Below are 25325 nucleotides of genomic sequence, written 5' to 3' on the forward strand. Positions count from 1 at the left end.
ATAGAATTTTTATCCTACTAGACAAAATCAATTTTTTTTTGATCGAGTGATCAAGAAGTTCGGCTGTTACGGACAACTATGGGTATCGTTTTTAGGAAGTTACGGAGAAATTGCACATGGGAAATCGACCGAACTATGTTAATTGTGCGACGAATATGTTCACTAAAATTCCCTAATGCCTAAGTATATGCGCTTTTGCTTTATTTTAATAAAATTTGGAATAGAATAAAGAAGTCCACCATTTGGTCAGTAAAATTCGTCTCCGATATGGGAGATTGTCCACCAAACGGGGGATAAATGACCATTTGGTGGGGTGTGCCCAACCTGTTTATGGTTTAAATGTCCATGATTTGGTCTGCTGACCACAGCTGGTCAGACTTAAAAAAGTATGCATTAGGAAAATGTTATATTTACTCTGAAATACCTAGTCAATCTGAAATAACCAAGTCCGCTTATCTTATAAGAATTAATAGTTTACACTAAAAATAAACACTTATAAAATGATAGGGTATAGTTAAATGCAGTTATTTGTTTCAGGAGATTGGGAAAATTGTTTTCACTACGGTGCCATTAAATCAAAATTTACCTATTTTAAATTAAAAAGAAAAAACAACTTGTCATATATATATATATATATATATATATATATATATATATATATATATATGCAAATGAAGTGGTTTTTAATATGTCAACGAAGCAACGCATTTACACAATGAAATTTTTTTTGGGAACAATTTTTTAAAGTCTCTGGGTTTTCTCTCCTTTTTTGTACCCCCGATCCTAAGGAGAAGGGGGTATAATGTTTTACTCTTGTGTGTGTCTGTCTGTCTGTCCGTAACAAAATTTTATTTGCAGTTTTCTCGGCAACTACTTATCGCAGATGTTTGAAATATTAACACACTCCTTGTTGAGGTATGCTATATGGTGGGATTTATTTCTGTATGAATCTGATTTCAACTTCCAGTTTACCTACGCGTCTGTCCGTACCACACATAACAAATTTCCTCGTAGTTTTCTCAACAACTACTCATTGCAGATGGATGAATTTTTCCACACTCCTTGTTTAGGCATGCCATATGTAGGGATTTATTTCTGTTTGAATCCGATGTAAACTTCCTGTTTATTCCTGAGGCTGTCTGTACAATATGTAACAAATTTTCGTTGCAGCTTTCTCAAAAACTACTCATTGCAGATTCATGAATTTTAAGCACACTCTTTGTTGAGGCATACAATATGATAGGATTGATTTTTGTACGAATCTGATTTCAACTTCTTTTTATCCCTATGTCTGTCCTTAACTGAACTTGTGTATATTTACATCAGAGTGTGTATTCACATCAGAGTTTATATTCACATCAGAGCGGGGGTATTACAAGTGAGCATTGGCTCACAAACTTCTTGTTTCAAATGTTTACTTATTTATTCGAATGAAAATGCACAAAAACAACAATTTTAAAATTGTGGAGAGATGACCCAGAGATAGCAAATATGTGTTTAAAAATATGTTTTGTGCCAAATTACTTATTCAGCCATATTTCAAGTTATTTTTTTAGGAAATCAAAACAATATCAGGAAAATATTTCCCTTTCTTATTTCACAGGAGCCCGATGCCTCAAAAGAATGCTAAAATTTTATGTGAAAGAACAATGAAATTTTCACTTTTCAAGTGCGCCCAGATTCCTGCCGAATGCCAACCAAAAGCGCCCTCGACTCTTTATTTTCATTTTCAAATAAGAATGTGTAGGTGAAGAGACATAAGAAGTGCAATTGTCATGTTACTTTTGTACCTGACACAATTCACGCTTCACTAAGTAGAAAAATTGGGAACAATTCAAAAGTAAATATTGATATAAACGTCTATACAGTCAAATCAATATCGTATTTATGACGTGTTTTCGCTTTAATCAAATGAATAACTGAATAATAACCTACCTGTCGACATCTTTCTTCAACATGTGTATACGTTCGGCAGAACGGAAACATAATAAAACATAATGCATATGACCCGATCGTGAGCATCAGTCTTAATTTGCTCCCCATGCATGTTTCAATCAATCGTATACGATCTGCTGTCAATTTCAACTTCTTGTTGAAGAATTTAAGACATCTGTCAGTTCCATCACTGTTTTGACAGTTTGTATGAAACGAAACCCACAAATTATACAAAAATTGTCAAATAAGAAAATTTTCTCGTTTCAGCCCGGGGACACTGGGTGGCACCATATTCTGATTTAACTATTTTATCTCCTATTAAAGAGTTCAAAAAGACTTTCTTAAGAAGAGAAAGCTCTCCGATTGGTCATATGTGGCGGACGTGTGAAGATGACTTCCTTGCGATGCCTGTCAGGCCCTGACGAGTTTAAGTAGAAGAGGGTCGTTTTAATCAGACTGAACATCACCTGAAGACATAGAGGTACTATTTTTCCTCGAACGCACTGGTTATCAATGCAATTGTAAAAAGCTAACCGTGTTTTCTGCCTCAATGTAGGTGAAGACACACAAACAACAAATAATATTACTTCTTAAAACAAATCTTTTTTCATATCAGGTTGTAAGTACAGTAAAACTCGGTTAAAGCCAAGTCCTGGGGACCTGTGAATTTAATTCGCTATATCCGTAGTTTGTTTTATCCGTATAACGAATTCGAATAACTATATATAGCGAATTAGCAATATGCACATTTTCCTTCAAGTATTACTACCGAATATGTTTGGGAAACAATTATTACAAAACATACCTTGGATAACTAAGGTTTTACTATGAACTGAATTTTATATACAAATACTTAATGCGAATAAAGACAGTTCAATTTATCAAATTTTGATTCTTTGAAAATTCGTTATAAAAGATGTAAATTCACTATATTTAACCTCTACGGGAGTCAAAATCAGTTCGCTATATCCGTAAATTCGTTATATAAGAGTTCGTTATAACCGTAAAATTTTACAAAGAATTGTAAAGAATTTTGCAGGGGACCCCGAAAAACTTTTCAATATCCGTGAGTTCGCTATATCCGTGTTCGTACTAAACAAGTTTTACTGTATTCATTACAAGACAGTAAATGATATATTTAAAATGCACCAGAAGACAACCACGTGGTACATGTATCACTTATTAAGTTTTATATGTCAAAGAATAATCGTAAATGATAAAAAGTATAGAACGATTTATATTATGACTGTGTACTCATTATTAGGACTTCTTAGAACAGTTTTAAACAGACTTGGAGGAGACTTTTATATAAATCTACAAAATAAAAATTTATGTCGACTATTAAATGGGTACAAAAGCGTTACTTTCCATCGAATCACATGCTGAATTATCAATAACTTATCCATGAGATCTCTACTTTTGCAAAAAGGGGAATTGTTTCCTTTCTCAAAATCTGGATTTTGGCATGACCATCTTTATATCAAGCAGTGCAACTATGTGGTATTTCCAACAAAGCATTACCAGCAAACCCATGACCATCATGGGGGCGTTGTCCATAGACAATCAATCCAAATCGGGATTTGTCCGTTGTTTTCATTTCAATGATGCCACTTGGAACTTCCAATATTACGACCCTATATGAAATTTTTCGGAGTAAAACAGCGGTGTTAAATATTATTTTTTCTTTTTCAATATTTATACCATTCAGTCGAAAATTCGATAAAGACATATTTTGCGAAATCATAGTTGTGAAACTAGCATTGAATCCGTTCGGTAAAATCACTTGATATTCATCAAGGTACTGATTAATCCCAGGTATTGTTACCATATATGGGCCACCATAGACGTTACCGGTGCCTGTGGTAAAGCTACTTACCAACAAAGGCATATTTGATTCAATTACAGCAATCTCATTTTTACGAATAGCAAACTCAACGTGTCTTTTTTGAAGCATGAGTGTATTCGTAATGATCCCTCCAACTGTATATTTAACTTGTGTCATATATGGAGAGATCATGCTTACTAATGTGGAGTGTCCATGCATATTTGGAGGCACTATGTAAGTATTATCTAATCTTTCCACCGGAACGGCTTGCTCCATAAGTTTGCTACATCTTCCTTGATAGCCTATTGGACTGCATCGATTCCCAACGAAAACAGCAACTGGTTTTGAAGCATTAATAGTAGTTCCTGATAAATCTGCTTCATGCACTACATGAAATGTTTGCAATTTATTCAGTTTAATCGTAAATGTTTCACCATTTCTAAAAAATTGATTCAGTATTCTTATACTTGAATTCTTCTTATCAATCGCAAATTGCATTGCTACGAAGGTATTGTTATTGACCGGAGTAATTACAAAATGACTACCAGAATCAATGTTATGATTGTAGGACGAAGCAGTAGCGATAAGGTAATTTGCTGAGAGTTTTTCGGTAGGTATAATTGTTGTACTGTCTGTCGTTGAACCATCTTTATCAATGACTAAAACTGTTGCGACTTCAGTAGTTTCTAAGAGTATTGCATCGTAACCTATGGTAAGGAAAGGGGATACTCTTGAAATATGAATATTTATAATTTTAATTGTTTTGTTTCCTTCTCTGGAAGTTGTTATGTTCAAATCAAAACCAGTATTATAGTAATGGACACTTAGGGTGAAATTTCCTTCCGATATCACAAGTATAGTCCTCTTAGTACTGTTTGGGTTCTGTATAAAAGCTATGAGGAATCGTTTACCTCGGCTACCTGAAATGTATATATAAAAATTTACATACATACATGTGCATACATATATAACATTCTCTCAGGAGAGTTTTGGATCATTGTCGTTACCAATTTTATTTATGTCTTCATTTGGCGGTTCTTGTTGTTGCTTTGGACACTTATTAAGTTCCATCAAAGTGTTTGATAAACTGGAATCTGCAACAAAATGATTATATCAAGATTGTCGAAAATCACATCTCTTTCAAATTGACTGCCTTAATAACATTTTAATAACATATAAATGGGGCATGTTTGTGACCCAATTTTGCAAAATGTCATGTAGTTTCTGACATTTATGCGTTCATTCTTCAAGATACATGAGTTCCTGCGATCAAAATTAATCGCCTATATCAGGCTTAATTCATTCTAATTATTTATAGTATGAAATCAAGCATGCATTATTTTTTTTCTAGAAATCAGAATCTTGTTGCCTTTTTTAGGTCACCTGAGTCACTCAGGTGACCTATTGCTATCTGTTTTCGTCCGTCGTCGTCCGTCGGTCGTATACTTTTGAACATTTTCAGCTTCTTCTCTTGAACCCCTCAACCAATTTCAACCAATTTTGGCATATAGCATCAATGGAAGAAGGGGTACTAAAATTGTAAATTTCGTGGTCCCTGCCCCCCTGGGGCCTGAAGTGTTGGGCTAAAACCATCAAATTAGTGCTATCTTTAAAAATCTTCTTCTTTACTCCTGGACATCAAGCAGTCAAACTGTTGGCATGATTGTAATAAGCATTGAGCCCTCTACCAAAATTGTGAAATTCACGGCCCCAGGGTCAGGGGTTCTTGTGCTAGGGCGGGGCTATATAGATCATATAGTGAAAGTGCATAATTTCTTTGAGAATCTTCTCTCCTCCTGGGTATTATTAAAACAAATTGAATACATATTTATGATAAGCAAGGGTGACTCTACCAAAATTGTGAAATTCATAGCCCCAGGGTCAGGGGCTCTGGTGCTAGGGCGGGGCTATATAGATCATATAGTGTGAGTGCATTATTTCTTTGAAAATCTTCTTCTCTACTCCTGGGTATTATTTAAACAAATTAAATACATAGTTATGATAAGCAAGAGTGCCTCTACCAAAATTGTGAAATTCATAGCCCCAGGGTCAGGGGTTCTGGTGCTAGGGCGCGGCTATATAGATCACATAGTGATTATTTCTTTGAAATTCTTCTTCTCTACTCCTGGGTATTATTTAATCAAATTAAATACATAGTTATGATAAGCAAGGATGCCTCTTCCAAAATTGTGAATTTCATGGCCCCAGGGTCAAGGGTACTGGTGAAAAGGAGGGGGGGGCTCTATTGATTATATAGTGAAAAAGTAAAACTTCTTTGAAAATATTCTTTTCTGCTCCTGGTTAAAAAGCAAAGAAGCTAAGTGTATAGTTATGATGAACAAGAGTGCCTTTTCCAGAGTAGTGAATTGCATGACCCCTGGGTCAGATGTGCTGGTTTAAGGGTGGGACTCTTGATAATATACCGGTAGTGAAAATGCATTAATTCTATTAAATAATCCTGTTTGCTCTTAGTGTTAAGCAGATAAACAAAGTGATTACTTATGATGAGCAAACTTCTGGTCCCTGGATGAGAGGCTCTGGTGTTTCTCGCTTGGGGGGGGGGGGGGGGGGCTCTATTGAAAATATAGTGAATCTGTAATAAAAATGCATTATATCTTTAAAAATCTTCTCTGCACCTGGGCATATCAGGGGCAAAAAGAGTAAAAAGTTTTAATAAGGAAGAGGCCAATGTAAGAGATTTCAACAAGGAATAGTACAGAAGAACTGATAGTTTGGTAATATACTGTATGGTGATAGTGATAAATGGGGAACAGATTAGAACCTAATTTATGAACTGTTAATTGTTTTGTTGATCCTGATCACCTTATTTTTCTTGCTTTTGGGCAACAAAGCTTCACCTTTCAGCTCATTTTATACTCTATGGATCCTCTATTTTGTTGTATTATACTCAGGTGACCGTTTAGGCCCTTGGGCCTCTTGTTATTTTATTTATATGTTTTTAAAAACAATTCGGAAACAGATGTCTAGATATTAAAATGAAACGTTCAAAATTGTTTTCCTTATTGGAGATGTCTAACAAGAAGTTCAACTATTTCTGTTATGGTAAAGTCAAAAGATAAAGGGAAATAAGATCAAGTTAATAACTAACCTGTATTTTTCATCTTTTCTATGAACAATGCAATAAACGTAGTGGAGATGGCCAATAGCACAATGATGGTGATTATGATTATCATTCTTTTCTTCGTTGAAAGTAGTACTTTTCGATGACTAGTATTGTCCTAAAGTATGAGATTAGGAAAAATACAATTTGCATATTTTTTTCCCTTGTATATGTAAATCTGTGTGAATTTCAATACAGTTAAAAATAAGCATGAAGATGAATTTTAAAATAATAGCCAGCTATATACCGATAAATTTTCGCCTCCCCCTTTTTTTAATTTTCACTCTCATCGCAAGTTGGCAAATTTTAAACGGGGCGAATTCACAGAAGGCACTATTATCCTTTTTAAAAAGTGTAAAAGCGCGAAAATAATTAGGCGAAATTAGCCCGTATACAGTGTAAAATTCTCATAGTGATACAATTTTGAAAATACCTCAAATCGCACTGAATAATAAAGTCGGTGGGACACAATTTGAGCATTATTAGATTAATTGAAATTTCAACAGAATTGGACGTTTCATGGAAGAAAAGCATGTTGTGTCATTCGAGGTATTTCGGTAATAAATGTTCAACTTTATTTAATTCATTGTTTACAAACATGCTATTGGAATGTATAAAATCTCGATGGATATTTAGATATTTTTTTGTCAAGAAAACCTCAAATAACTACATGCATAAACGTGATAATATTCAAATATTTACATACATAAACATGATAATATTCCATTGAGATCATCATCTGACAAATGGAAACTGGTAGTAAAGAAATCTTTAAACAAATACGGTGCAAGAGCCATAAACCCACTAGGTGCATAATTGTGGAATAATCTGCCATTGGAACTTCGAGAGCTTGAAGCACATGGAACATTCCGCAAGAACCAAAAACACTTGTTCAAGCGTGGAAATGCCCTGTGAATGTAAAATTCTAGCACAACATCAAGGAACCAATGTGTAATCTCTTGCAACCTCAACTTCCATCCAGAACTAACTTATGAATACAACTACCTTTGTGTCAGTTTTATTATTTTTTTTTATCTTGCCTAGTCTAAGTTAACTAATTTTCATCTTACTACCATGTTTTATCTAGGGTCTTTCTTTGTTTTATCGATCATTTACTTTCCATAACAATTTAAAATTACATAAAGAAAATGATTTTAAGTGTTTTTATTATAAATCCTTAAATTGTGAGTCAGGTAAAGAACGTGCGTCTTTTATGCAGGGGTAACAATATTGTATTTCTGACATTTATTTTTTAAAGAAAAAAAAATAAAGTGCAGGCATGCGTGAAAAAAAAAAACTCACAATGATTCTTTGTGATCTTTCTTCCAAGGCGTGTAGTTTCTTAAATCAGATACATTTATGTCTTCGCTCAGCTTATGCCTTTTAATTTTTAAAATTTCTTTCTCCCCCCCCCCCCCCTCGAAATATACATGTATATTCGCTGAATAAGATTTGTTTTATTTTAAAAATGGCAGCAAGTTATGGAATGACTTAAGTACACCTAACAGTAAAGTTTTCGTCATCAATTCATATCAGTTGTATATATGCATTTTATGCGAGTACATGTATTTATTTGTTTTCTCTTTGATGTTGTTTTTTCTGTAAATCCTTTATCCACGCCTTGACTGATATACTCGATGCCATGTTTAGTGAATTTATTTTGATACACACGCGCTGACCTTCATTTACACAATACCTTTTGGATGACTACATGTATTTTGAAAACCCACCACCACCCAAGCGATCCTGTGTGTCTGACTCTTTATATTTCCTGTGCATTTTTTTCTTTATGATGGCCTGTATTCATTACACCTCTTTATTTAGAAAATCGGGTCATCATAAAATCACATTAGCCAGACCACCACGCAGCTTTGCTAAGGCTGTGTTACAACGCAAAGTGTAATAACGCAAAATGTAATAACATTATTTTTGGATTATTACATTTACGTTGGGATTAACGTAAAATGTAATGCACTTTTTGGTTGTTACATTTCGCGTTAATTAATTTTTGCGTTGAGGACAACGCAAAATGTAATAAAACAAAATATAGTTCTTTGGTATTGTGTTCAACGCAAAACATCACAAAATTGATTTAAACATAACAGTCGACATTTAACTCCTGACACGACATTGTCCAGACTTTTTACTACCATTTATAATTGTGATGTCCAAAAATGAATTATAGCACTTGATGGAATTTCTTACCAGTATCTACGGGTCTCATGTTGAACTCTCAAATATCTCTTTTTTAAAAGATATGAAGTCCTAAAAGTCAGAATCCCATGGGAGAATGGTGGGATTTTTAGTCCTAACTTCAACACCCACAGTGTTAGATAGGATATGTTCTCCCATTTTGATTTTTTCTCCCACAGATTTGCTCAAATGGGATAAATCCCATGGATATTGAGTCATTTTCCCCCATACATTGTTAAACATGGGGTATATCCCATAGATTATGATAATGATATCTCACTCATCATAATCTATGGGATATATCCCATGTTTGACAATGTATGGGAGAAAATGACTCATCGTCAATATAAGTGTTATTTATCCCATTTGAGCAAATTTGTGGGAGAAAAAAATCCCAATAGGAGAAAATTTCCCATCTGACACCTTTTCTCCCATAGAAGGAAGGTTGGATAGTTGTCCCACCATTCTCCCATGGGATTCTGACTTTTACGACCTCATATCTTAAAAAAAAGAGATGTTTGTGAGTTCAACATGAGACCCTGTAATACTGCTAAGAAATCCCACCAAGTGCTATAATTTATTTTTGGACATCACAATTAGAAATGATAGTAAAATGTCTGGACAATATGAATGTTGCACTGGTACTGTTTATAACAATGGAGAAACTAGCTTTACTAAATAGACATACAGACCTATGGCTATGAGACAGATCTTACGGGTTGTACGGACATTACTAAATCTAAATGTAGATTTTCTTACATTTTTCTTGAATAATTATAAAACATTAACTTAACTTTGATTGACATGCGTATTTATAAATCAGTCTGTATTGTATATCCATCACTGACATTCTTAATTACCAAAGTTTGACCATGAGTCCATTTAAAGCTCTTGATATGCATGTACGACGTGCATGTGTACATTGGTTAGCAAATTAGAAATGTGTGTCTGGCGAAGAGAAGCGGGGGATAGGGGTTACTTTGTATGTTGATCATAGTACATGTATTTTTATGCGCATGCAGAAACTATCCATTTTATAATTGAAGTGAGAGAGAAAATTTTATTTTTGCTGGTCTGCAATGCACATGATTTCTAAAACAGTATAACTCTGTTTCTAACATTTTACAAAGTACATGTATGAAATCTTAATTGTCAAGAAACCCCCTTCCGCTATATTTACACCTGCCAATAAAAATAAATAGATTTCTTTTCTAATTTCATGCATGTGCCCATCAAATAGCAAACTAATACACTGATCAACGATATAACCCCCCCCCCCCTCACACGCATGTCTATAATTTGCAATACTTATGATTTGAATATCAACTGATTTTAAATGGCTAATGAAATCAATATATAATGAAATCAGATCTAATGTAAGAATAAGTATATGTTTATTATTTTTTTTCTTTCCGTTTATTTTCTTCATCCACTATCAATCGAATATTATTCTCCACCTGACTGACCAAACAGAGTGTTATTACATTTTGCGTTGTTGCATTTTTATTAATATCGACGCAAAATGTAATAATAAAAAAAATCGTGTTATTGCATTTTGCGTTATTACATTTTGCGTTGATCTCGACGCAACATGTAATAATCCTAAAAAAAATCTGTTTTTACATTTTGCGTTATTACATTCTGCGTTGATATCGACGCAAAATGTAATAATGGAAAATGCAATAATCCCGGTTTATTACATTTTGCGTTGTTGTTACATTTTGCGTTGTAACAAGGCTGTCCGAAGGCTAAATATGCATTAATATATAAATTTGATTTTGAGTTAGATTTTAATTTCAATTTGTAATCTATGTATGAATTTGCAGTCAACTTGTGATGAGAGTGTGATCAGGTATTATAATAATGCATTTTTGTGATGTCACATGACTTTGTTGATCACGTGACAGACACTTATAAATATCTAAATTTTGCACAAAAATCGCATTGGCACAAGTGCAAACACCATTATTGAGAAAAAATATCACATAAGTCAATTCATCGTGATCTTTGGTACAGACCCTGAAGCGTGCTACTACCCCAAAAAAGCGTGTGACTTTTGTGCGCTTTTCGTTTTGTGCAAACCGTGTAGCGTTTCGTGTAAACCGTGTAGCGTTTCGTGTAAGCTCCAAAGCGTTTCGTGCAAACCCGTATAGCGAGTGTGCGAGAAGCGTGTGAGAAACGTGAGACTTTCGTGCAAGAACCGTGTGAGAAACGTGCGACTTTCGTGCAAGAATCTTGTGAGAAACGTGTAGGATTCATTCGGAAGTCACTTTATTTTAAATATGGCTATTGATGGATCAAAATGTCATTCTGTGTTTTTGTAACCAATATTATTCGGATCTATCATACCGGTGGTATTTCAAAAGAGAAAAAAAAATACGGAAACAACAAAATAAAAATACTCGGTATTGTATTACATATTTGTTTGATTTTCGTTCTTTTTTATTTAAATAAAGATGGAAAGAAAATGTGTTCAAAGTAATTATTATATGCAAATCAATTTTAAGGTATTTGATTCAATACATTTTTATAGGGAGCAATACTGAACATTTTTTTTTAAAGAAAATTCATCAGGAATTCTTTTCATTCATTAATTTGAATCTCTTCACCATTTTACAATTATTGTATATAGAGATTACAAGAACATTTGGGGGATTAATACAAAATAATAGATAGATAAGACAGGCGTGAAAAATAAAATACAAAATTTAGTGCGTTGCTATAAATGTGAAATATGGGAATTCTAGGCCGGGGAGCACAATAATTTTTTTTTCTTTATAAACGAACATAATTTTCTTACAAATAATTTTGAAACGATTAGTCATTTATAGTCTTTTTATGGATTAAATTGGTTGATTAATAATTGCCATATAAATGAATTATAATTCACATGCATCGGAAAATACAGGTTTAAATATTTCCGGGGGGGGGGGGGCAAACTTTGAGTTTTCGTTGTAAACAAGTTTTTTATAGATAATTTTGTTTTTAAAGAAAATTATTGCTTTTTTCGGGGTGCGCCCGATGCACCCCTTACCCTTAAAAATATTTTGGAATCTTCTTTACACTTCCAACACTCTTCTTACGACTCTGATCAAGGTCATTTACAACAGCGATCACGGGCTACGCGTGCCGGGAACTGAAAACGTGTCCTGCTACATGTATTAGCTCTTGTCAATCATGGCTAGGATGACAACCGACAATAGCGATTGATTTTTTAATTCGTGAAGTTAAATTGTTTTATTAGTATTTAATGGGTATAAATAAATACCCGTGGATTTTATTTTTTAAATTTATCCGATAATCTGTAAAGAGTGAATTAATTTGCCGGTCTATTCGTGAATAAAAATTATAAAGAAATAAATCCTTAATAATTTTATAGTAGTTGTTTTATTAATCATTCTTGAACATAATTTTTTAGCTTTCATTGGTCATGTATACATGTATATTGAATGTATTGTTAAGAGCCGCCACTATTGATTACATTTTTTTTGTCTAGACGGGGTTTGAGATCAAGGATTTTACAAGGTGGTGGGTATATTGTTTTTATTTGATAAACTCAATGCCTCAAAAGAGAAATAAAGAATTACAATACCTATCCTGCCCCCCCCCCCCCCGACTTCTCTGCCATATTAAATCTAAATGTTAAATCAAAGTTTAACTCCGTAATGAAACGATATATTTATAATTCTGAATAAAGTGCAGTTAATGAATAATATGTATCGGGTCCCGCTGGAGATATGGATATCCTTTTTTTTTCTTAGAACGGGCATTTGTTTCTATAATATTTTTTCCCAATGGTATACTTACTGAAACAAGTGCCAGTTATATTTAGCCATGTACAGAAGTAAGATCTCGGTAATCTAACCCCCCCCCCCCCTTTCCTGCATAATGTTCTTGTGTGATGCAGTGTACATATTACCTTAAAGTTTGCAAATTATAAAAAGATCCTAATTTAATCGAATAAAATTATTTATTTACTAAATCAAAAAAAAAAAAAAAATGAATAAATCAATCAATTATTAAATTAAAAAAAGAAGGGAAAAGAAAATCAATCCGTTTACAGAAATCATACGCAATTTAACCTTTTTTTTCCCACACCAATAACTGAGTTTATTTGTCAGTAATAAAAAGACTTTTTAATATCAAACTATAATTGTAAAATCATGGAATTCTGTAAAAGATTATGAATTCCAAGAATATTTTTTTTTCAGTGCGTAATTTAGAGTATAGTGAAAAAGATTTGTACATAGACGATGATAGGCATTTCACCGGGCGGGTCACATACTCAATGACAACTATTAATTAATTACAACTGAACATTGAGTATTTTATCTGTGAATATAGTACTGGTGAAGCGAGTTTTACTCTTTACTTAATCTAAATGATTGCAAGTCTTAATTAATCTTTTATTAATCCGTGATAATTTAGATAAAGTCCGAGAGATTCCGAATAGAAAATCCAGATCGAGGCCAAAGCGTGTGATAAACGTGTACAAAGCGTCTCGTGCAAGCTTTCATGTAAACCGTGCAGCCTTTCGTGTAAAGTGTTTCGTATTAACCGTGTAGCGTTTCGTGCAAACCGTGTAGCGAGCGTGTACCGTTCGTGCAGCGTGCGTGTGGGGTAGTACATATAGCGCGTTTCAGGGTCTGTACGTATAAAGTGCTGGGGGCAACTTTGAATTTTACTTCTTGAGAAAATTTTCCACGAGAAATTCAACTTACCCAGATACAAGGGAAAATTTTCCACTCTATATAGCAACTTATACAAAATAGGATAAATTAAATACAATCCATTAGCAAAATTCGGTCAGACATACTTCTCTAGTAGATTCACACAGAATATCTTCATTATCGTTATTAATCACTTGTGTCAGTCAAATATATACATGATTTATAAATTCCAACTCTGTCCAGGGACGTGTACATGTAAGGGGGAGCGTTTCACATTCAATTTTTGTTATTGTTTGAATATATGTATATCGGACAATTTAAAGAATAACGATATTAAATTGCAAAGGTTCAACATCATAATAGCACACTAAAGCTTAAAGAACAATCATGACACTTGAATCAAACAACAACGCTAAAAAAATCTTTACACGTCATGTAAAAAAAATGTAAGAGTTATGACATTTTCCCCGTCATTTCAGCTCAAGTATGCAGTGACTTGACGTCATATGCCACTATGACGTCATATCTAGGTAGTTAAGAGAAGTTAGTTTGAAATTTTACGGAGAGCCTTATCCTAGCTGTGCAGGTTATCAATGGCCACTTGAAGCTAATCAGGTGACTCGTGCCTCGGACTCTAAATGTAATGGAGCGTAGCAGAGTCAGCCGAGGATTGCCGATTGATGGCAGCTTACATCCGGGTTTCAAACGTAATTTGTCATCTCTCTCGCTCTAGATGACTATCATAAAAGAAGATGGAATACACACGCACACCCACCCACCCACATATATATATATATATATATATATATATATATATATATATATATATATATATATATATATATATATAGTCGGTCACGTGATCAAATCCTATAACGCCCAAAGGGCGTTATAATAGATTTGATCACGTACCAACTTCGTGTCATACAACTGTATCTCAATGAAACTCTAAAAAAGTTACGTTTTATTTCTTATATTTATATTTTATACTTTTATTCGTTTTAAAAAGAAAAAAATACGCTCTATTTAAACTTCGTTATGAAAATGCAACATAACGTTCCAACGACGTCATGTGACGTCACAGTCAGACCTTTCCAAATGCGCGCATAGTTTGCTTTCTATACGCAAGAAAGTCTGTTCACATGACCAACTGCATGTCATTGAAAATTGAACGTCAATTTGATTCGTATTGTCATATAATGAAAGACATTTGCAAATGTTAATACCAACCCGTATTTATATCCCGATAGATGTTTAAAAATGATACAGTATTACTTATATTTACATTTATGACTTATTCATATTTTGTATTTTCCTGATTATAATCTTTAACGCGTGAAATGTTTTATTTTTCAAACTCAACGGCACGTATTTGATCCATTGATTGCGCGTCGACCCTTTATGACGTCACTGAGAAATTACGTCGAACGTTTATGACGCGAAGAACCCGTGTTTATACGGATATAGATACACATTGCTTTCAAAAGCGTTATATAAAGGAAAGCATTTGCAAATGTAAATATGTATATATATATATATATATATATATATATATATATATATATATATATATATATATATATATATATATATATATATTTATATTAACCTCTAGAGCAACATTTCCAATTTCCTGCTGGGCATTGGCTTCTTCACGCAAAACCCTCTCATTATCAACTTCATGTCCAATTTCCTGCTGGGCATTGGCTTCTGCACGCAAAACCCTTTCATTATCAACTTCTTCCTCCCAAATATTCTCATATACATTTTCGTCGTCAGCGTGCTCATTGTTTCGTCCATTTTGTAAATGACCATTCAAAGGAGCCGCAGCGCCCTACATAAAAACTCAGAAATAAGTTTTGTAAGTGCGAATATATTCATGTATGTTTATAGTAACACTTTTTTTCCCGCTAGAACATTTTGAAGTTGAATAATTAGTTGCTTAAAAATCTGAAGGATCATACCTGTACCTGAAGTACTCTCTCTTCTTTAAGAGCACCATTTCCATTTGCATTATTTGATACACTTCTGTTTTTATCTTTCCTGCGTTGATAGCATTCTCCTGTCTGTTTAATTAAATTTTGATTGAATGAGCTTTACATTGTTAAAACATAGATATTTCCCCATACCATCTTTATTATGTATTTATATAAATCTGTATTACTTATTTTTAACAATGTAGGGGTTTTTACTTTCAATTGTAAAGATTTTAATAGGGATAGGGATTTAATTTTAAATATTATTAAATATCTCCTCCACATCCCCTAGACTGACTTCTTCTCTACTACAACTGGGAATATCCCGAATCGATGCTGCTTCTGGAATCCGATCTTCAGCGTATTCATCTTTTACTCTCCTGTCTGTCGTGTGCCACTTCTCATTCCATCCAGTCTTTAACTTTGTCTGTATTAAAGAAAAGTCACATATCAACAGAGATACTAAGCATGTTTTATGAATCAGTTATCAGCAGCTCGACTCTTTGTTACTGAATACACGTATATTTCAACATTCATATTTTATTCTCTAATGTATTATTTTATATGTATTAAAATAGTTATTATTTAATGTACTCTTCAGGTATGGTTTTGAGGAGTGATGCCAAATGACAAAAACAAAACCTTCATAACACATAAATTCTATATAGGATATATTTGTAGGACAAAAACGTATATTGATATGTTTGCATATAAACTTGAGTTTTTGAGATCCTACACAAAACCTCTGTGAATATATTATGGCATATGCTCATACCAGGAAACCTTTAAACTAGGATGGTGTTTCAACTAGGTCCTTTGTCGGGTGTCATTGCTTTTGATGCTTTGATAAAAATTAATTCTTTGTTTACAAACTTTTTTTTTGAAATGCATAAAATCCTGAGGCAAATTTCAAAACTGAAGGACATTTTGAAGAGACGCCAAATATTAACATACATGGCCATAAAACTATCTACTACAAAATAAAAAAAATGAAGATTATCCTTCTTTTATATCAAACGCAATGTACACATACTTTACATTGTAGGTTTTCCACTGATAATATTTCAAAATATTCTTGATTTACAATCATAGTACCCATAGATAATCTTACACAGAATGTTAGCATTCATTACCAGGGGTTTTTCAACAAAAAATGTTTGTGAAAAATAACGAAATAACATTCAAGTTATAGTTGGTATTTCCTCAAAATTTGATTTAGAAGAGATATACATGATAATAAGGCACTATTAAAGTTAGAAAAAGGTCCTTCAATTATTGGAATTCTTAAATTTAACGGAATAAGTAAGTGAGCCTCATAATTACTTTGCGTATGTCCTTAAACAATAACTGGTGACATTGAATTTGTTCCGTACAAAAGCTACAAAATGTTAAAGCTAGCTTCTCATGATTTTTGGTAGTTGAAAATGGGTATAGTGTGTGTACTTCATATTTCAAATGATGCGATGTCGCCTTTTTTTTAGCTAACCTGAGCCGAAGCCTCAAGTGAGCTTTACTGAACACATTTTTCCCGGCGTCCGTCTGTCTGTAAACTTTTCACATTTTCGACTTCTTCTATGAAAGAACCACTGGGCTAATTTCCACCAACTTGCCACAAAGTATCCGTGAGTTAAGGGGATTCCTTTTTTTTTAAATGAGGGGCCACGCCATCTTCCAAGGGGAGCTAATGACAAATTAGTGAAAAATGAATGGCATCCTTTGAAAATCTTCTCAAAAACAACTGAACCAGGAAATATGAAACTTCTGTGGGAATATCTTCAGGTAGGTAGTGTAATTTTGTTGAAATCACGACCCCCGGGGGTAGGGAGGGGCCACAATGAACGATCAAAGTTTTACATAGGAATATATAGGATAAATCTCTTGAATATCTTCTACTGAAGAAAAGCAAAGTCAAGATTGGTCATATTTATATAGAAGCATTCCTATGCAGTGTAGATGCAAATGTGTTCTAAATATGACCCTCGAGGTAGGACGGGGCCACAATAGACGAGCAAACTTTTACATTAGAGTATATAGGAAAAATCTTCTAAAAAATTGCAATGCCATGATTGGTTTATGTCTTCGGGTAGAGTAGTTTCAAGTTTGTTCAAATCATAACCCCGGGGTAGGGTTGGACCAAATTGTAAGCAAATCATACCTCACGTTCAGGTGTAGGTCGGGACCAGTTATGCATTTAAACTATTCAATACTGAACTGATTTTTGCTTCTGTTCCCTATCCATAATGCTCAGGAGAGCGATGTGGCCCATGGGCCTCTTGTTATGATTTTTCACTGTAGATCTGCTAACACGACAACCAGTATGACTCGAGGTTGCAATATTTTTTTGTAGTTACTACTATTGGGTCATTTTAAGCACTGGTAAGAATCGCTCAATTGTATAAATAAACCCATAGCACGACCCTGAACAATATTTCTACAATTATTAATTATCATTAAATAATTCCTTAGTCACCTTTGAATCAATTACTATTAAACTAATATCAAAGAACAAGCGTATCACCTTGAACGCACTTCAAGGGCTTTTCATCTTTATTTTCATTTTAAAAAAAGATATTTAAATGCAAACCAATAGAGTGATTAAAAACAGACTCCTTGTATATATAGGTTGTCATCAGTTGTAAGTGAATTCAGGTCCTTTTGTAAGGAATATTATATCTTAGTATGTATAATTTTAAGGATTAATCTCATCAGCAGAATCTACCGCTTTCCTTTTGGCATTTGGTTTTTTAGGTATAGCCCCTCTCGCACGTGCTTCCCCTTCTCCAATTTCTTCGTACATGCATGTATTTCCTTCGTCAGAGCCCTCCGCCATTTGCCCCATTGCTGAACTTTCATTCAAAGGAGCTGGGATACTCTACACGAGAAAGTCATAAATAAATTGTATGTGTGCAAATTTATACGTGTTTGTTTAATGTAATACATTTAAAAGTTGAATTTGCACTAATTTATGTGTATTCACTAATTCATGTTTATAGAAGGACACCTTTTTTTTTCTAGAGGAAAGACTTGAATGCTTGGTTGCCTTAAAATATGTAATATCAATACTAGTACCTTAACTACTCCTTCTCCTACGAGAACATAACATTCATATCCATTATCTGGTACAATATTGTTTTTATCATTTGTTCGTTTTTCATTATATTCTTTCTGTATAATTAAATTTTGTTTTGAATTAGCCTTGTTTTGTAACAAGTAGAATTTTTTTTTTTCATGCCATCTTTATTATGTATTTTTATAGATCTGTATTACATGTATCTGTTTTCCATTAATTTATGTAGAAATTTTGTGTTTTATGAAACAGATTTCATCAGCTCGACATTCTGTTACTGAATCCACATATATTTTAACATTCCATATTTTATTCTATAATGTATAAATCGTCTTCTTAAGAACTGCAAAGCCATGATTGGCCAATATCTTCAGGTACTGTAGATTCAAGTTAATTCACATCATGACCCCGGGGTAGGGTGGGGCCACAATGTAGACATCCTTAGTTTTTGTTCAAATCTTACTCCCCCCTTTGAGGTGTAAGTGGGGACCACTTATGCATTTAAACTCCTTAATACTAAACTGATTTTTGTTTTTTTTTTTCTATGCACGGTGCTCGGGTGAGCGATGTGGCCTATAGACCTCTTGTTTTAAAACCAGTATCGAATTTACTCCATGACTGGAGGTTGCAATATGTTTTTGTTTTTATTACTGTTGGATCATTTTAAGCATTGGTAAGAATCACTCAGTGGTATAGATAAACCAATAGCACGACCCTGAACAATATCTCTACAATTATTAATTATTATTAAATATTTTTTAGTCACCTTTGAATCAATTACTATTAAACGAATATCAAAGAACATGTGTATCACATTGAACGCACTTCAAGGGCTTTTGATGTTTAAAAAAAGATATTTAGATGCAAACCAAGAGTGATTAAAAACATACTCCTTGTATATATAGGTTGTTATCAGTTGTAAGTGAATTCAGGTCCTTTTGTAAGGAATATTATATCTTAGTATGTAAAATTTTAAGGATTAACCTCATCAGCAGAATCTACCGCTTTCCATTGGGCATTTTGATTTTTAGGTATAGCCCCTCTCGCACGTGCTTCCCCTTCCCAAATTTCTTCGTACATACATGTATTTCCTTCGTCAGAGCCCTCCGCCATTTGCCCCATTGCTGAACTTTCATTCAAAGGAGCTGGGATACTCTATACGAAAAAGTCATAAATAAATTGTATGTGTGCAAATGTATACACATATGTTTAAAGTAACACATTTAGAAGTTGAAATTGCACTGAGTTACGTGTATTTACTAATTCGTATGTTTATAGAACGACAACTTTTTTTTCTAGAGGAAAGACTTAAAATTGAATGTTTGGTTGCCTTGAAATATGTAGTATCAATACTAGTGCCTTTTCTACCCTTTCTCCTACCGGAACATCATATTCATTTCCATTATCTGGTACCATATTGCCTTTATCATTCGTACGTTTATCATTATATTCTTTTTGTATTATTAAATTTTGTTTGAATTAGCTTTACTTTTCTTATTACTAGAATTTTTTTCCATATCATCTTTATTATGCATTTTTATAGATCTGTATTACCTGTTTTCCATTTATTTATGTAGAAATTTAAGAAATCTTGTTTTCAGCCATAAAGATTTTGATAGGGTTAATGTACGATATTAATTTTTAAATTTTACTGACTACGTTTCTACTACAACTTGGAAGAATCGATGCTGCTTCCGGATTCTGACCATCAGAGTATTTTTCTTTTACTCTCCTCTCTGTCGTATCCCCCTTTTCATTCCATCCAGTCCTTAAGTTTGTCTGTATTACAAGGAAAAGTCACATGAAAGCAGAGATATTAAGCATGTTTTATGAAACTGTAATCTCCAGCGGGATACTTTGTTACAGAATTCACATATATTTTACCATTTCACTTCTTTTTATCATTCAATATCTTTTATATATTAACATAGTTATCATTTAATGCATTCTTCAAATATACATTTTGCCAGTAAGGTAGCTCAGTCTTGTAGAGCGCTCTCTCCGTGATCGGAAGGTTGTGTTTTCGAATCACTGCCGGGACTGACCTAAGTCAATAACAAGAGACCCAAAGGCCTTAACGGTCACCTGAGTATAATGCAACAACTTAGAGGATCCATAGAGTATTAAATAAACTGATAGATGAAGCTTTGTTGCCCGAAAGCAAGAGAAATAGGATGATCAAACTCAATGAAATAATTCGTCTAGTATTCAGTAACAACTCATACATTAAATTCTAATCTATCCCCCATTTATCACTATCACCATGCGCCTATTAACACACAATTGGTTATTCTGTACTACTTTTAACCCCACATTGTAACCTCTCACCTTGGCCTCTCTTGGTCTTTGAAGTTATTTTTTTTTCTCATTTTTATTTATTTATTATTTACAAGTCTACCTGATCATTAAAACTATGAAAGTACTTTCTGTATTATTCAATAATTTTTTTTTTGCATAATTTTCTTATTCTATTAACTTTCAAATACTATATTTACAGTGATTAATTATCAAAAGTGAATGGCAAAGGGGAAAAATCAATTAATAGAACCCTGGCTAGGACCAGAACACTTGACCAAATGGTCCTGATGTTCAAAAATCTGGTAAAAATATCCTTGCTTATTAAATCTTTAATTCTGTTTGCCTTCGATATGCAACGGAGCAGAGAAGATTTTCAAAGAAATAATGCATTTTCACTACAGATTCTACACACCCCTACCCTAACACAAAAACCCATGTCCCAGGGTCATGAAATTCATAAATTTGGAAGAGGTACCCTCATCATCAGAACTATGCACTTAGTTGAAGATTTTCAAAGAATTAACACATTTTCACTTTATTAATAAATAAAGCCATCCGAACCCCCAGCTCCGAGAAACACCAAAACTTGGAGACCACAAGATTTAAAAATTTGTAAGAAGCACAATTGTTCATCATAACTATGCACTTTGTTTATCTGCTCAACACTAAGGAGCAGATACGATTATTTAACAGAATTAATGTATTTTCACTATATCATCAATAGAGCCCCACCCTCACACCAGAACATCTGACTTAGAGGCCATTAAACTTACAATTCTGGAAGAAGCACTTTTGTTCATCATAACTACACACTTAGTTTCTTTACTTTATAACCAGGAGCAGAAGAGAATATTTTCAAAGAAATTATGCTTTTTCACTATATAATCAATAGACCCCCCCCCCCACCCTGGGGCCATGAATTTCACAATTTTGGGAAAAAAAGCATCCTTGTGCAACATAACCATACACTTAGTTTGTTTAAATCATACCCAGGAGCAGAGAAGAAGATTTTCAAAGAATTAATGCACTATTTTCCCTATATTATCAATAGAGCCCGCCCTAACACCAGAACCCCGACCCAGTGGCCTGGAAATTCACAAGTTTGAAAAAAATGGCATCAATGCGTATCATAACCATGCACTTAGCTTGTTTATATAATATTCCGGAGCAGAGAAGAAGATTTTCAAAGAATTGATGTATTTTCACTATATAATCAATAGAGCCTCGCCCTAACACCAGAAACCCTGACAAAGGGGCCTGGAAATTCATAATTTTGGAAAAAGCATCATTGCTTATCATAACCATGCACTTAGTTTGTTTAAATAATACCCAGGAGCAGAGAAGAAGATTTTCAAAGAATTAATGCATTTTCACTATATAATCAATAGAGCCCCGCCCTAACACCAAAACCCCTGACCCAAGGGCCATAAATTTTTCAATTTTTGGAAAAGGCATCATTGCTTGTCATAACCAAGCACTTAGTTTGTTTAAATAATACCCAGGAGAAGAGAAAAAGATTTTCAAAGAAATAATGCACTTTCATTATATGATCTATATAGCCCCGCCCTAGCACCAGAACCCCTGACCCTGGGGCCATGAATTTAACAATTTTGGTAGAGGGCCTTATGCTTATTTCAATCATGCCAACAGTTTGACTGCTTGATGTCCAGGAGTAAAGAAGAAGCTTTTTAAAGATTGCATCAATTTGGTGGTTCTAGTCTCACCCCTGGGGCCCCAGGGGTGCAGGGACCATGAATTTCACAATTTTTGTTCTCCTTCACCCAAAGATGCTATATGCCAAATTGGTTAAAATTGGTTGAGCGGTTCTAGAGAAGGAGTTGAAAATGTTCAAAAGTTAACGCAGGACGGACGACGACAGACAAAAACGGATAGCAATAGGTCACCTGAGTGACTCAGGTGACCTAAAAAATAGGTGGCATCTTTTCCTTCACCAAGTGCTTAGGACTTTGAAGTGAAAGTTGAGAGTCTTTCGGATGAGACCTTAAAAACCGAGGCCCCGTGTCTAGGCGTTGGCATGATAAAGAATCCTCATTGCTCAAGGGCCCCGAGTGCCGAGTGAAGGTCTAAATTGGAAGCTCTTCACCGGTATATGGTAACGTGTCTATATGACTGAAAAATTCTCGAACGGGAAGTAAAAGTAAAACAACATACAATGAATCAATCAACCAAATATACATTTAAACAAAAGGCACATGAACCGCATCGCTCACCTGAGCACTTTGGCTAGAAAAATGAAGAAATCAGTTCAGTATTGAAAAGCTTAAATTCTAAAGTGGTTCGGAGGGGAGGCTGTGTTTTGATTTGAACAAACATGACTAATAATATCTTTGGTGTTCTTAAGAAGAAATTTTATTGATTTATCCCTTATATTCCTTTGTATAACTATGATCCCCTGTTATGGCCCCTCTATACCCTTGGGGGGATAATGATTTGATCAAATTTGAATCAATATTACCTGCAGAGGATGCTTTTATTTCATTATGACCAATCACGGTTTAGTTGTTCTTGAGAATAAGATTTTTTAAGATTTTCCCTATGTATTCCTATCGCCCACTGTGGTCCAATCCTACGCCCTGGGGGTCATGATTTGAACAAACTTGAATCTACACTACCTGAGGATGCTTCCATATAAATATGACCAATCAAGGCTTTGCTGTTCTTGATTAAAAGATTTTTAAAGATTTTTCCTATGTATTCCTATATAAAACTTTGATCGCTCACTGTGGCCCCACTCTACCACCGGGGGTCATGATTTGACCAAACTTGAATTTACACTACCTGAGGATGCTTCCTCGTAAGTTTCATATTTTCTAGCACAGTGGTTCTTGAGAAGAAGATTTTTGAAAGATGCCATAATTTTTTTCACGAATTCGCAATTACCTCCCCTTGGAAGAAGGCGTGGCCCTTCATTTGAAACAAACTTGAATCCCCTTTACCCAAGGATACTTTGAGGCACGTTTGGTTGAAATTGGCCCAGTGGTTCTTGTGAAGAAGATGAAAATGTGAAAAGTTTACAACGACGACTACGACAACGACAGACAACGGACAAATTTTGATCATAAAAGCTCACTTGAGCCTTTAGCTCAAGTGAGCTAAGAACGAAGAAAATTGTCAAAAAACCTTATGTTCATAAGTGATATTCCATGCATCATTGATTTGTTCCACAAAAACGTATTTGGTATTGCATATTAACATGACTTTTTGAGATCCTGCTATTTTTGAGAGAATTTTTTTTTCAAGTCAATAAAAAATATCTATGGTCATATGATGGCATTAAATGATAATTGTTTGATATGTAAAATACATTGATTGATAAAAACAAAAATGAAATAGCAAAATATATACGAATTCTGTAAAAAAAAAAAAAAGTATTCCGCTCCACATTAATTCATGATAAAGTAAAAAATATTAAAACAAAATGAGAAAAAAAGAAATAACAAATATATGATTTAAAATTTCATTTCTCTTCTATATTTAATGTTTTCTTTAACCACCTCTCGACAAAAATCGGATCCACGTTCCACGCTCCTTTCATCTACTCTTCCATCGTGGACATCTTTTTCTTTCTGATTTCTTTGCGAAACAACCTGCTTTGTTTTATATAAAATATTCATACTTTTATACATGTTAACCTACATGTTTATGATATTTATTTTATTTAAAACCATTTTCATTCGGGATGTAAATGTTTAGTGAAAAGAACCAGCCAACAGTATAAGCCTATTTGAGCCCTTAAATTTCTTAGAATTTTGAACCTTTTCATGGGCGGATACAGGATTTGTGATTAGGGGGGGGGGGGGGCGTGGATAACTTCGTTCAGGCAGGGGGTCTGGGGGTGGCCTTAAGGCCCCCCAGTGGGTCCAGGGCGAAGCCGTGGTGGGGGCCCAGGGGGCGAAGCCCCCGGAAGCTTCTGGGTTTTCGTGAATTTGAAGAGTAATACCAGGCACAAAAATAGTGGTATTAATTAGTTATGTACACTACGATATTTCACTTTTAAAAGAAAAAAAAACGCATACACACACACACACACACACACACACATACAAAAACAACTAACAAACTAGATCAGATTTTAAAAATAGCATTTTACCTAGATATAGAAGAAGTCACAAAAATCAGAATGTTTTTTCAAAGTACCGTGGTGTAATTTCGACCGATTATTTTTTTTTTTACATTTAGATTTGTTCAAGTATGTCACTGCCTATTACATGTACAGTAT

At 34.0% G+C, this 25325-nt stretch overlaps 1 protein-coding gene across 1 annotated transcript in view; it reads right to left on the minus strand.

Moving 5' to 3' along the window:
• Positions 1 to 20203, minus strand: part of LOC133180310 (angiopoietin-2-like) — a 36357-nt gene extending 16154 nt beyond the window's left edge. The window contains exons 1-6 of the mRNA XM_061314857.1: positions 20141 to 20203; positions 19772 to 19942; positions 18440 to 18592; positions 16019 to 16147; positions 15709 to 15810; positions 15354 to 15578 (exon numbers count right to left, since the gene is read on the minus strand). Coding sequence (XP_061170841.1) covers positions 15354 to 15578; positions 15709 to 15810; positions 16019 to 16147; positions 18440 to 18592; positions 19772 to 19942; positions 20141 to 20203 — 843 coding nt within the window. The remainder of the gene's footprint in view (positions 1 to 15353; positions 15579 to 15708; positions 15811 to 16018; positions 16148 to 18439; positions 18593 to 19771; positions 19943 to 20140) is intronic.
• Positions 20204 to 25325: the final 5122 nt, after the last annotated feature.

The sequence above is a fragment of the Saccostrea echinata genome, unplaced genomic scaffold (assembly GCF_033153115.1).
Source record: "Saccostrea echinata isolate AGI-Se365-2 ecotype Australia unplaced genomic scaffold, CSIRO_AGI_Sech_v1 ptg000006l, whole genome shotgun sequence".
NCBI lineage: Eukaryota > Metazoa > Mollusca > Bivalvia > Ostreida > Ostreidae > Saccostrea > Saccostrea echinata.